The following is a 14001-nucleotide window of genomic DNA, read 5'->3' on the forward strand; positions in this document are numbered from 1 at the left end:
CCCTTCCCGCCTACATAACCCTCCAGTTTTCTATCATTCTTGTATCTTTCTAATAGTTTGTTAAATGTCCCTCAGGTAGCTGCCTCCTCCACCATCCCTGGCAGTGTGTTCCACACACTCACCGCTTACCTTTGACTTCCCCTCTATATTTTCCTCCAATCACTTTGAAATGATGCCATTTCCACCCTGGGAAAGAATCTCTGGCTATCCACTTGATCTGTGCTTCTGTCTTGTACATCTCCATCGAGGTCACTGCTCATCATCCTCCTCGCTTAAGAGAAAAGCCCTGCTCGCTCACCTTTTCCCTTAAGATGTGCTCTCTAATCCAGACAGCAGCTGGCAAATCTCCTCCGCACCCTCTCTAAAACTCCTACGCTTCCTATAATGAGGCATCCAGAACTGAACACAAAATTCCAAACGTGGTCTAACCAGAGTCCTACGGAGCTGCAGCAATACCTTGTGGCTCCTGAACTCAATCCTCTGACTAATGAAGGCCAACACACCATACACCACCTTAAATAGCCTGTCAACTTGTGCAGCTGCTTTGAGGGCCTATGGATGTGAACCCCAGGATCCTCTGTCTCTCCACTGTATTGAAGATGTAAAACCAGCACTGAACTTGATCTCATATCTTCCTCGGTGAGAGGGTTAGATTACATTTGCCCCCAGCACGTTGGGCAATGGATCATTGGCCTGGTGTTGTTGCCCCTCCTCCTGCCTGACACATTGCCTCAGTTGCTTCCAGTTTCCATTGTTCACATCGAGCTAACTGAAGGGGTTAATTACTGAAGCTTTAACCCGGTAACTGTGTTTGTGAAGTGACGTTTAATTTCTTTCCATCTTCCATGCTGCCATCCTTCACTTTGTTTTCCTTATTGCTTCCCATCTGGAGAAACTTGAATCTGAGGTAAATCTTGCAATCCTTCTCTCGAGCAACGCCTTGTGTGGCACTCAAAAACCCTGCGGCAATTTGTCTAAAGTTTAGTAACTTCCAGATGCTGTGCTTCTCCACAGTTAGCTTATCTGTTGAAACTTTGTTTAAAATGTTAGCCATTTAGTCCAAGAGGTGGGATATTCTGTTATTTGTTGGAGGCAATGACTGTTGTTGAGCAATAGGATTCTTTTAAATAAGAGTGAGTTAGTGTCTGTGCTGTTCTCAGATACCTATTTCTCCAAGTGCGTACCTCTACATATGGCCTTTTAAAAGCGGGTGACTTCATCTCCTGATGTCTGAAAGTTTGATGTACAGTGAGTTATTTTATTTTAGATACAACACAGTAACAGGCCCTTGCGGCCCAATGAGCCCACGCCGCCCAGTTACTCCCATCTGACCAATTAACCCACTGATCTCTACATCTTTGGGAGGTGGGAGGAAGCCAAGGCACCTGGGTCAGGGGGAGAATGTACAGAAAGCTTACAGACAGCAGCAGAATTGAACCCGGGACGTTGGCGCCATAATGGTGTTACGGTAACTGCTGCACCCCTACTGCGCCACCCCCAATAGATGCAAAGGTTGTGACGATAGATCTGAGGGCACACTGGTGCCTGGTCAAAGATTTAGGTCTAAAGCCTGGATTCTTATTATTAAAATCTTCTGTTTAATTTTCAAAGCACTGAGGGTCGTATCTTGGGTAAAGAACAATTGCCAAAGTTAAGCAATGTAAATATTTAGTTAGTAGCTGGGATTAGAGCTGGTACTCCTGTTGTGTTCAGATGAATTGATTGACAGTAACCGCTCCAGACACCCAGCTCTCAGATCAATCAGAGGGAAGTAAACTTGGAGCAGAGTGCCTAAGTACCATAGTGATGCAGAAGCATTGCTAAGTACTTTGAAGCTTTTTTTTTTGCAAACGTTTTGATAAGAAAAGCTAGACAGCAAAATGTTCAGTTCCCTCAAGCCTGGTCTACCTTTCAGTTGGATTATAACAGAACCATCCTTCAATTCTGTCTGCCCATTTAGTTTCCATATCCCTTAATTGTCTTGAGTCTAACAATCATTTGTTAGGTTTGAAAGGTCTAGGTAACTTGTAGCTTTTAAAACCTTTGTTGGAATAGAATTCACTGTTTCAACATCGAACTAAATTTCTTATCTAAATATGTACTGTATATGTCAACATGACATATGTGTACCACGACTTTTTAGATTATTTAACATTCAAAGCTCTAAAGTTCAAAGTAAATTTGTTATCAAACTGTGTATATGTCACTGTATGAGATTCATTTTTGTTCATGCATTTACAGTAAAAAAGAAATACAGTAGAATTTATGAAAAAACTATGCATAAACAAAGACAGACAAACAACCAATGTGCAAAACAAGACAAATAGTGCAAATTAAAATAAAATAAATAATACTGAGATTATGAATTTGAGTAGTCATTAAAAATCAGTCTGTGGACTCACTAGGACATTTCCTGGTTTGGGGGACTTTAGTTACGGGGAGAGATTGGATAGACTGTACTTGTTTTCCCGGGAGCGACAGAGGCAGAGGGTGATCTGATAGAGGTGTATAAAATTGTAAGAGGTATTGATGGGATGGATAGTCAGAATTTCCCTCCCCCTGGTGGTAGGGGAGTCAAAAACAAGAGGGCAGAGATTTAAAAGTGGGGAAGAAGTTATCGGGGAGCCTGACATTATTAGAATCGGGCAGCAGGCAGTCTAAACAGGTTGAATGGTATGTGTGTGCTTCATTTAAGAAAAATGTAATTTTCCAATTTGTCCATATTTGAACGTTGTTTCTCTCTCCGGTTTGCAAAAGTCAGGACTGTAAGTCACGCTTGTTTTTGGGTTTAAGGTCTCCGTGGGGGAGCTGAAGGCAGAACTTGCCAGAGTTGTTCGGGAAAACTCGAGCCGTTGTGAGGAGGTTCAGAGGATCCAGGAGGAATGTGTCACAGTGAAGCAGCAGAACCAGGTTTGTGAAGCCCCGACTGTGGAAACTGGCACTTGTTACTTGAACAGTGGAGACACCAGGGATGGCAGATGCTGGAATCTGGAACAACACCCGAGATGCTGCAGAAACTCAGTGTGTCAGCAAGCATCTATGGAGGCAAATGGAAGTTTCAATGTTTTGGGTCGAGACCTTTCGTCTCTGCTCTCGTCCAATCCAAGTTATGAGCTTCCACCTCTGTCCTCTGTCCATTTCCTTCTGCAGATGCGGCCTGACCCACTGAGTTTCCCCAGTGATGCTTTTGCTTGAAAACCTGGTCGTCAATGAGCACTTGGATAATATTCAATTCAATTCAAGCTTAGCTGTCATTCACGTACATGAATACAGCCAAAGGAACAGTGTTACTCCGGGGTCAGGCAGCACAAACCACACATAGCACATACAACATAGCAAGCACATAACGATGTTAGTAAGATGCGGCCATGCACAAAAAATATTCCAGACCCGAGTGAACACTGGGAGAGTGTGTGGGGGGTGGGGGCGGGTGGCAGCACCAAGTCCAGCCTCTCTTCGGTGGCCGTAAATAGGCTTGAGGCCCTGTCCATTCTACCACCTGCACGCAGCACCCCCATCTTAATAAATACAACTTATGACATAGAAGCTAGAGTACAGCAGATTCAGATTTGGATTTATTTATCACACGTGCATTAAAACACACAGTGAACTGCCTCGTTTGCATTAATAACCAACATTTGCACTAACTCACGAGGATATGCTGGGGGCAGCCCACAGGTGTCTTCTCACGTACCAGCATCAACATAGCTTGCCCACCGTGCTTGGCAGAATAACACATCGTTGACAAATCACAGCAGCAAAGCAAGCCCTGTTCCTCCCTCCCACCCATCCACGAACACATACCGTCCCCTAACCCCTAACAGACAGCCTCTGGCCTCCAGCCTCCAGGACTCGTAGTTTGGCAGATATGGGCCTTTGACTTCCCCAGCGGATTTGCAGAGATTCGTAGACTTGGGGTTCCAGCCTATCAACTCTTCACCACCTTAGGATTGTGGTTGATCAATACCTCACTGTCACTGTCCTGCGCTCACCCTGTGATTCACGTAATATCCAAGTATCTATCACTCCTGGGTTTGTAGCTTTTGTTTTTGAGACGATGTCGGTGACCATTTTCCTCAGCCTGAGGGTGTTGATATGGATGGACAGGCCAGATTGTGTTTCTGGGCATCATGTTCGAAGAAGGAGGGGGGCAGCCAAGGTTTGCTAGAGCGAAAGTTTTCTTTCTAAGGGACAGTTGGAAGAGCCCTGAGAAAGAGAAAGTGGAAAAAAGATGTAATATTCAACCCCATGCCAAATTATTGTAAGTATTATTATCAGTCAGAAATCTCGAGCCAGTAATGAGGATTTTTTCTTAAGATCTGTAAGGCACCACTTGCAAAGGTTGTAGAACCAGGGTGAAGAGAAATGAAATTAAAAATAGGAATTGAATGTACCGAGTTCTGTTACAACACAATAGTTATGTTCTTATGAAACTTCATGTTGTAGAAAGTCACAAGACAGGTTGTGGTTACCTTTTGAAGCACAGATTTAAACTTGAAGGCCAAGGGCTTCCAGGGGAGCCATCAGAGATTTCTGAAAATGAAGCAGGGAATGAGGGGGTTCACTCTAGTAAATATGAGAGAATGTTGGGGTGAACAGTACATAGAATGTAATGCTCAACGATATGACAAATTATTATAAGCATAAAAAATCTCAGGAACATTACCGATTTTATTTTGTTGGCTAAATACTTGAAAGCATGGTTAATAGGTTGGTTTCTGTCCAAGACCAAAAGAAGCTGCAGAAGATCGTAAACACGACGCAGCACATCACACAAACCAATCTTCCATCCATGGACTCACTTTACACCGCACGCTGTCGGAGCAGTGCTGCCAGGATAATCAAGGACACGACCCACCAACCAACACACTTTCCGTCCCTCTTCCCTCCGGGAGAAGGCTCAGGAGCTTGAAGACTCGTACGGCCAGATTTGGGAACAGCTTCTTTCCAACTGTGATAAGACTGCTGAATGGATCCTGACCCAGATCTGGGCCGTACCCTGCAAATATCCGGACCTGCCTCTCGGTTTTTTTTTGCTCTACCTTACTTCCCATTTTTCTATTTTCTATTTATGATTTACAATTTAAATTTTTAATATTTACGAATTTTAACTATTTTTAATATTTTTAATATTTAATATTTGTAATCCAGGGAGTGTGAAGCGGAGAATGAAATATCGTTGTGATGATTGTACGTTCTAGTACCAATTGTTTGGCGACAATGAAGTATAAAGTATTGGATAATTCGTATGGGCTTTCTTCCCAGAGATATTAGCAAAAGCTGTTAGCATTGGGATTTGTTTATTACTGTCTCATGTACAAAGATACAGTGAAAAGCTGGCCTTACATACAGATCAAATCATTACACAATGTATTGAGGTAGAACAAGTTAAAACAAAAATAATGCGAAATAATTTGTAAAATCTACTGAAAAAGTGCAGTGCAGGTAACCGATAAAGTGCAAGGTCATGACGAGATGAGTTGTGAGACCAAGTCTCCGTCTTGTCATACAAGGTCCGTTCTAGAGTCTGATAGGAGGATGTAAGCTGTCCTTAAGCCTATGTCCTCAGGCCTTGATATCTTCCGCCTGATGGGAGAGGGGAGAAGAGAAATATCCTGGGAGTGTGGAGTCTTTGATTATGCTAGCTACTTTACTGAGCAGAGAGAAGTATGGACAGAGGCTGGTTTCTGTGATGTGCTGAGCTGTGCCCACAACTCTGCTGTTTCTTGTGATCACGTGCAGATATGGACAGTGGTTGTTAATTTATGATAAACTCTACTGTGAAGCTGTTGAATACTTTAAATCAGATTTTTCAGCTTTTGAGCATAATGACAGTACCGCTAACCCTGCCAGGTAATCATTGCACCATTTTAACTGAGTGTTTATGTATTGCCTTAATGTAGAGACTCTCTGAAAGTCTATCCAAGAAAGAAATTGGATTTCAGGAGCTTCATGATCGTCTGAATGAGGAGGTGTTGAGTAAGAAGAGTTTGCAGACTCTTCTACAGGAGAAGGAACTGGATTGCAAGCAGCTGCAGACGAAGCTGTCGTCCGCCGAGGCCTTGATGCAGAGAGTGCACACCGAGCTGGGTCAGAGTGGCGAGTCTAGCCAGAGGCTGAAGGCTGAGCTGTCCGAGATGGAAACCAAGTATCATCAGCTTCGGGCTGAGTTCAAGCAGACGCAGCAGCAGAGAGAGGAGAGGGAGCAGCTGAGTGCCCAGCTGCAGAGCGAGGTCAATCAGGTGAGCTGTGTAAACCCCTGCCCATCGCCACCTTAAAGCTGCCGCACAAGTTGATACGGTGGCTGAAAAGGTGCACTGTGTGTTGGCTTTCATTGTGCTCAAGAACCATGAGGTAATGTTGAAGCTCTATAAAACCCTGGTTAGACCACAATTTTGTTCTGGTTCACTTCAGTTCTGGTCGCCTCATTATAGGAGCTTGTTTGATTTGCACTCCATCCATCACCCTGAAGGTGTATTTGTCATGTATTCCTAGAGTAAAATACTACAGATTCAGATGCATTTGTCACATCTACGTTAAAATATACAGGGAAAGGTGTCGTTTGCATTAATAACTAACATACCTAGATCCATGAGGGGCTGCCCCTTGTGTCACCACACATTCCAGCGCCAGCATGGCACACCCACATTGTTTGGCAGAACAACTCAAAACACAGCAAGCAACAAAAAAACAAGATCCTCTCCTCCCTCCCACACGCCCACACACATAGACAGTTCTCCAACTCCAGAATAGGCCTTCAGTCTCCACTCTCAAGGCTTTGTACATCAGACACTGACATCTGGACTTCCAGTCGACCTTCGGGCCTCTGTCTTTGGTATCGAGCCCCGTTCTGATAATGACAGGACCCTGAACTCCAGGTATGCTGATTGACTGGCCCCCTGTGCCTCTTTGAACAGATCCCGGGACCCACTGGTCTGGGCTAGCCCGAATTGCACAGAAGTCCTTCATCACCTGTCCAGGTTGCTGGCCTTTGAGCGCAAAGCAGGTGTATAATTTACGGATGTCCTGCATCATCCATGCACGTCACTTGACGTAGAAAGGGAGCAAGAAACCCTAAACTGACCTCTAACTCTCCCACATCACTGTCCCTGAACCCTCATGTCACTCCTATCTCCCCCCTCTAACCCCAAAACCATCCTTGTGAACTTTAAATAACGACTAAGTCTGAGCCACCATCTCGATGGAGAAGGCACCTCAGAGTAATCTTGACCTAACACCTGCGCCATCTTCACCTCAGACTTTGGTCCAAATCGTCCATGCCTATCTAAACCTATCCCCTTTGCCTGTACTTGGCCTGAATCCTCTCAACCTTCCCTATCCGTGAACCTATCCAAATGCCTTTAAAACATTGTAATTGTACCGGCCTCCACTGGCAGCTCACTCCAGATAGATAGGGAGCCTAAAACTAGAGGATATGGGTTTAAGGTGAAAGGGGAAATATTTAAAGTGAATCTGAGGGACAGATTGTCAACACAAAGGGAAAGCTCCAAACCAGAGATACTGCATTCTTAAAAACTGATTCATCATCTATGGTTAAATCTTTGCTGAGTGATCAGGAATGCTTTATATGGTGTTCCAGCTCCAAAATAGGTCATTCAGCACCAAAAAAGTTTACTTTTTAATTTGTTGTTTTCCTGGGGGAAACTATCTACCCTTACTATGTCCCTCGTAACTTTATAACCCCTATGGTTACTTCTCAGCCTCCTTCACTCCAGTAAAACTTTCCCAGCCAGACTAATCTCTCCTTGTAATCTGATCCTCCAGCCCAAGCAACATCCTTAAGAATCTCCTCTGCACTCTCTCGATCAGATCCTTGTCCTTCATACTCATTCCCTCGACCTCTGGTGCATTGTGGCTGCAGTGTTCACTGCCTGCAAAATGGATTTCTGTTACTTGATCAGGCTGCTCCCACAGCACCTCCTAAACCTACAACTATTGGCGCTGAGGAGGAGAAGGGCAGCGGGTCCCTGTGAATGCAGTCAGCCTCAGGCAGTACACCGAGTTGTAAAATGTCCTGACTTAGAAAGGTATCACTGTCCCTTCATGATCATAAGGTCTAAATCCTGAAACTTCCTCCCCAGCAGTACTGTGGAAATAACTTCACCAAGATCATCGTATAAACACGGAATTTTAAGTAAAGACACTCATCTAAACGTTGTGGAGGTGATGGCTTATTTTAGTGCTGGAAGATACCATATGGTTCAAGTTCAAGTTTAATTGTCATGTAACCATACACACGTATGCAGCCATATGAAACAGTGTTCCTCTGGGTCCAAGGTACAAAACACAGTACACACAGTAACATACAACACACAGCACATAATTACCGTAGCACATACAGTCACTAAATAATACTATCACAAGTCCCAAGATTGATGGTGCTTGGGATGTTGTCCTGGAACCATGTTCCTGTAAGAACAAGCACGCAGCAGTTACTCATCTCACGCTGGGTCAGTTACAGATGATAGCATTCCACCTTGTCTCGTGCTGGGTCAACTACAGATGAAGGCACTCCAGCTTGTCTCGTGCTGGGTTAGCCACAGCTGATTTCTCTCCCAAATGATTGAATCTTAAATGATCTTAAAAGTTCTTCAGAATATGTTGTCTTTATTCTGGACCTGTCAGCAGAAAGTTGTTTTGGTAATTGGTTTATTATTGTCACATGTAGCAAGGTACAGTGTAAAGATATGTTTGCAGGCCATCTGGAAACTTTGTTCTTGACTTTTCAGCAAGAAGTTTTTGTACAGCACAGGAATAGGCCCTTTGGTCCACATGCTCTGCTGAACTAAATGAATTAGTAGTGAAATGCTAAACAATCCCTTCAGCTGAAACAATGGCCATATCTTTCCGTTCTCTCCACATTCATGTGCCTATCTGAGAGCCTCTTGAACACATGTACTCTTCTTTCCTCCTCTGTCACCACAGCAGTAAATTCCTGGCACCCACCACTCTTTGTACAAAACAAAAAGCTTGCCCCACACATCTCCTTTGAACTTGCATCCCCTGCACCTTAAATGCATGTCAATAGATAATAGACAATAGGTGCAGAAGTAGACCATTTGGGCCTTCGAGCCTGCACTGCCATTCTGAGATCATGGCTGATCATCTACTATCAATACCCGGTTCCTGCCTTGTCCCCATATCCCTTGATTTCCCTATCCATAAGATACCTATCTAGCTCCTTCTTGAAAGCATCCAGAGAATTGGCCTCCACTGCCTTCTGAGGCAGCGCGTTCCACACCTCCACAACTCTCTGGGAGAAGAAGTTCCTCCTCAACTCTGTCCTAAATGACCTACACCTTATTCTTAAACCATGCTCTCTGGTACTGGACTCGCCCAGCATCTGGAACATATTTCCTGCCTCTATCTTGTCCAATCCCTTAATAATCTTATATGTCTCAATCAGATCCCCCCTCAATCTCCTTAATTCCAGCGTGTACAAGCCCAGTCTCTCTAACCTCTCTGCATAAGACAGTCCGGACATCCCAGGAATTAACCTAGTGAACCTACGCTGCACCTCCTCCACAGCCAGGATGTCCTTCCTTAACCCTGGAGGCCAAAACTGCACATAATACTCCAGGTGTGGTCTCACCAGGGCCCTATACAAATGCAAAAGGATTTCCTTGGTCTTGTACTCAATTCCCTTTGTAATAAAGGCCAACATTCCATTAGCCTTCTTCACTGCCTGCTGCACTTGCTCATTCACCTTCAGAGACTGATGAACAAGTACTCCTAGATCTCTTTGTATTTCACCCTTACGTAACTCCACACTGTTCAGATAATAATCTGCCTTCCTGTTCTTGCTCCCAAAGTGAATAACCTCACACTTATTCACATTAAACGCCATCTGCCAAGTTTCTGCCCACTCACCCAGCCTATCCAAGTCACCTTGAATTCTCCTAACATCCTCATCACATGTCACACTGCCACCCAGCTTAGTATCATCAGCAAACTTGCTGATGTTATTCACAATGCCTTCCTCTAAATCATTGATGTAAATTGTAAACAGCTGTGGTCCCAATACCGAGCCCTGTGGCACCTCACTAGTCACCACCTGCCATTCTGAGAAACACCCATTCACTGCTACCCTTTGCTTTCTATCTGCCAACCAGTTTTCTATCCATGTCAATATCCTCCCCCCAATGCCATGAGCTCTGATTTTACCCACCAATCTCCTATGTGGTACCTTATCAAATGCCTTCTGAAAGTCAAGGTACACCACATCCACTGGATCTCCCGCATCTATCTTCCTGGTTACATCCTCGAAAAACTCCACTAGATTAGTCAAGCATGATTTGCCCTTGGTAAATCCATGCTGGCTCGGCCCAATCCTATCACTGCTATCAAGATATGCCGCTATTTCATCTTTAATAATGGACTCTAGCGTCTTCCCCACTACTGATGTTAGGCTAACAGGGTGATAGTTCTCTGTTTTCTCCCTCCCTCCTTTCTTAAAAAGTGGGATAACATTAGCCATTTGCCAATCCTCAGGAACTGATCCTGAATCTAAGGAACATTGGAAAATGATCACCAATGCATCCGCAATTTCCAGAGCCACCTCCTTTAGTACCCTAGGATGCAGACCATCTGGACCTGGGGATCTGTTAGCCTTCAGTCCCATCAGTCTACTCATCACTGTTTCCTTCCTAATGTCAATCTGTTTCAGTTCCTCTGTTACCCTATGTCCTTGGCCCATCCATACATCTGGGAGATTGCTTGTGTCTTCCCTAGTGAAGACAGATCCAAAGTACTTATTAAATTCGTCTGCCATTTCTCTGTTTCCCATAACAATTTCTCCCAATTCATTCTTCAAGGGCCCAACATTGTTCTTAACTATCTTCCTTCTCTTCACATACCTAAAAAAAAACTTTTGATATCCTCCTTTATATTCCTAGCTAGTTTGCGTTCATACCTTATTTTTTCTCCCCGTATTGACTTTTTAGTTAAGTTCTGTTGCTCTTTAAAAATTTCCCAATCATCCATCTTCCCACTCACCTTAGCTCTGTTATACTTTTTTAATGCTATGCTATCTCTGACTTCCTTTGTCAACCACTGTGGCCACTTTCCCCACTTTGAATCCTTCCTTCTCCAGGGGATGAACTGATTTTGCACCTTGTGCATTATTCCCAAGAATACCTGCCATTGCTGTTCCACTGTCTTTTCTGCTAGGATATCCGACCAGTCAACTTTGGCCAGCTCCTCCCTCATGGCTCCATAGTCTCCTTTGTTCAACTGCAATACTGACACTTCTGATCTGCCCTTATCCCTCTCAACTATCAGAGTTGTCCTCTGATATTAGACATTTCAACACTGGTAAAGAAGATAACTATGTCTCTCATAATCTTATACACCTCTATAAGATCTCCCCTCAGCGTCCAACTCTCCAGAGAATACAACCCAAGTTTGTAGATGTTGACTCCTCCCAATATGTTAGCAGAATTTCTGTCCAAATGAAGAGTCTCGGTTCAAACGTCGACTGTCCAATTCCCTCCACGGATGCTGCCTGGCCTTCCGAGTTCCTTCAGCCCTTTGTTTTTTTTTACTCCCGATTCCAGCATTTGTGGTTTCCTGTGTCTCCATTTTATAAACTCCAGCTGATTTACAACAGAGAACTCTCACGCTGCTTTCATATCAGCTGTTCCATCGGCCTTCCTGCAACTCCGACTTGGTGTCAGAGATCACGACCTGCAACTTCGAGCTCTGGTGTTCTGTGCACCTTCAGTTTCTGCAGTCTCTTCTGGTTTTGAAAAAGTTGCACTACAAGACAGCTGCACCTTTAAAACCTGCCTGACCCCAGGGCAACTAATCACAGTTTCTGAGTTTTGATGATTATTTTCAGTTACAGGTGTTTTAGTTTAAGACGTTAACCTGAATTTCTGGGCACAGAGACACTACTGCTTTGGATGATTTTTTAAATATTTGATAGAGATCTGCAGTATACAAGTGTGAATAGAAAATGTTTCCTTTTAAAGTTATTCACAGTAGATTCAGATTTAGATGTATTTATCACATGTACATTGTAACACAGAGTGAAATTGTCTTTTGCGTTGACAACCAATGTGGGGTGTGGGGAGCCTGCAAGTATTGCCAGCATTCTGACACCAGCATAGCGAGCCCACCGTGCTTGGAAGAACAACACAGAACACAACAAGCAACAAAACAACAGCAAAACAGGCCCCGTTCCTCCCTCTGTCCCTACCAACGCACGTACACAGTCCTCCAACTCTAGGACAGGCGTCTTCTTTGTCCTCCAGCCCCCAGTGGACTCGTGGATTCGTAGACTCTGGGCTGCCAGACGCAGTAACTTTAAACTGTGGTAGGATCAGTTGGTGGAATGCCATTGATTTAAAAAATGCATACCTTTGGGATTAAATTCACATACTCAGTCACCCTACGCCAACTTTCCACTGAAGCACAGTGAGGAATAGATTTTAGGAAAATAATGTAAGGTCCAATTTCACTAGTTAAAGTAAAAATCTTGGTTTTAAAGAAATACAAATAAGTTTTGAATTAAAAACATGTAGGGTACAAGAAACCACTTTTCAAACTGTTTTGGGCGGAATTGCCGGCTGGAGCCCAATTGTAATATATATCCCCGTCCCCACCACTAATCCCTCTACATGATAATGGGAATAGCACAAAGGTTACAGGTGGATTGTCTGCTTGTGCAAAGAAAGCAGTTCTCAATGGGGCTGGCTGACCGTACTCCAGGATGTTCTCAGAAGTTGCTCGAAACTTGTTGGCTTTGGCAACACATCGAGATGTCCGTGGAGGAATGCTGCCATCTGGCACATTCCAGACTGGGGGACGCACTGAAGCTTGGTGCAGCCGCCGCAGGGGCTCGGTGGGGAAGGACCACAGTGTAGGGTTGTTCCGCTCCTGATACTAAAAGATGCTGATAGAGCTGTCCTTTCATAGCTCCACGCAAAGCTTCTGGAGACCGAGCGGCAGCTTGGAGAGGTGCAGGGCCGGTTGAAAGAACAGAGGCAGCTGTCCGCTGAGAAGATGAAGGATAAGGAACAGCAAGTGGCTGACCTACAGCTCAAACTCTCTCGCAGTGAGGAACAGGTAAGACTCCATGTGGTCCTGCTGAAGGATCTCGGCCCGATGTGTTGCTCTGAATTGCAGCATCTGCAGATTTTCTCTTGTGTAAGACTCCATATGGGTTGTCTTCGGTAGTTGATTTATCATGGAGTTTTAACAACAGCTTCCTGTCTGTCATCAGATTTCTGAATGTGCCATGAACACTACCTCATAAGACATAGGTGCAGAAGTAGGCTATTTGTCCCACTGAATCTGCTCCTCCTTTTGATCCGACTGATTTATTTTCACTCTCAACCCCATTCTTCTGCCTTCTCCCATAACCTTTGACACCCTTACTAATCAAGGAGCTGCCAACCTCCACTTTATATAAAACCCATTATCTTGGCCTCCAAGCCACCTGTGGCAATGAATTCCACAGATTCACCACCCTCTGGCTAAAGATATTTCTCTTCATCCCTGTTCTAAAGGGACAGAAGGCTAAATGTGGCCATTTGGCCCATCAGGTTTATACTGACCATTAAGCAGACATTTATACCAATTCTATTTTACCCCAATCAGCTCCACCTACCTATTATTCCTCTTTTACAGTATTGACAGGATTTATTTTTGGTAAGTTATACTGTACTCATTTTTATGTCTTGCACTGTACTGCTGCCACAAAACAACACATTTCTAGACATATGATAGTGATGCGGAGCAGACTCGATGGGCCGAATGGCCTACTTCTGCTCCTTTGTCTTGTGATCTTGTTCGAATGTTGAAAGGGTTGGACAGAGTAGATGTGGAAAGGTTATTTCCCTTGGTGGGTGAGTCCAGGACAAGAGGCCATAGTCTTAGAATTAGAGGGTACCCAGTTAAAACAGAGATGAGGAGAAATTTTTTTAGCCAGAGGGTCGTGGATTTGTGGAATTCGTTGCCACATATGGCTGTGGAGGC

General features: G+C 44.2%; 1 protein-coding gene across 4 annotated transcripts in view; it reads left to right on the forward strand.

Annotated features, from left to right (window-relative positions):
• Positions 1–14001, forward strand: part of eea1 (early endosome antigen 1) — a 140409-nt gene that overhangs the window by 49339 nt on the left and 77069 nt on the right. For all 4 annotated transcript variants that reach the window (XM_063072297.1, XM_063072298.1, XM_063072300.1 and 1 more), the window contains 3 exons: positions 2794–2910; positions 5904–6242; positions 12940–13089. In XM_063072297.1, the coding sequence (XP_062928367.1) occupies positions 2794–2910; positions 5904–6242; positions 12940–13089 (606 nt within the window). The remainder of the gene's footprint in view (positions 1–2793; positions 2911–5903; positions 6243–12939; positions 13090–14001) is intronic.

This window comes from Mobula hypostoma, chromosome 20 (genome assembly GCF_963921235.1).
Source record: "Mobula hypostoma chromosome 20, sMobHyp1.1, whole genome shotgun sequence".
In the NCBI taxonomy this organism is placed as follows: domain Eukaryota; kingdom Metazoa; phylum Chordata; class Chondrichthyes; order Myliobatiformes; family Myliobatidae; genus Mobula; species Mobula hypostoma.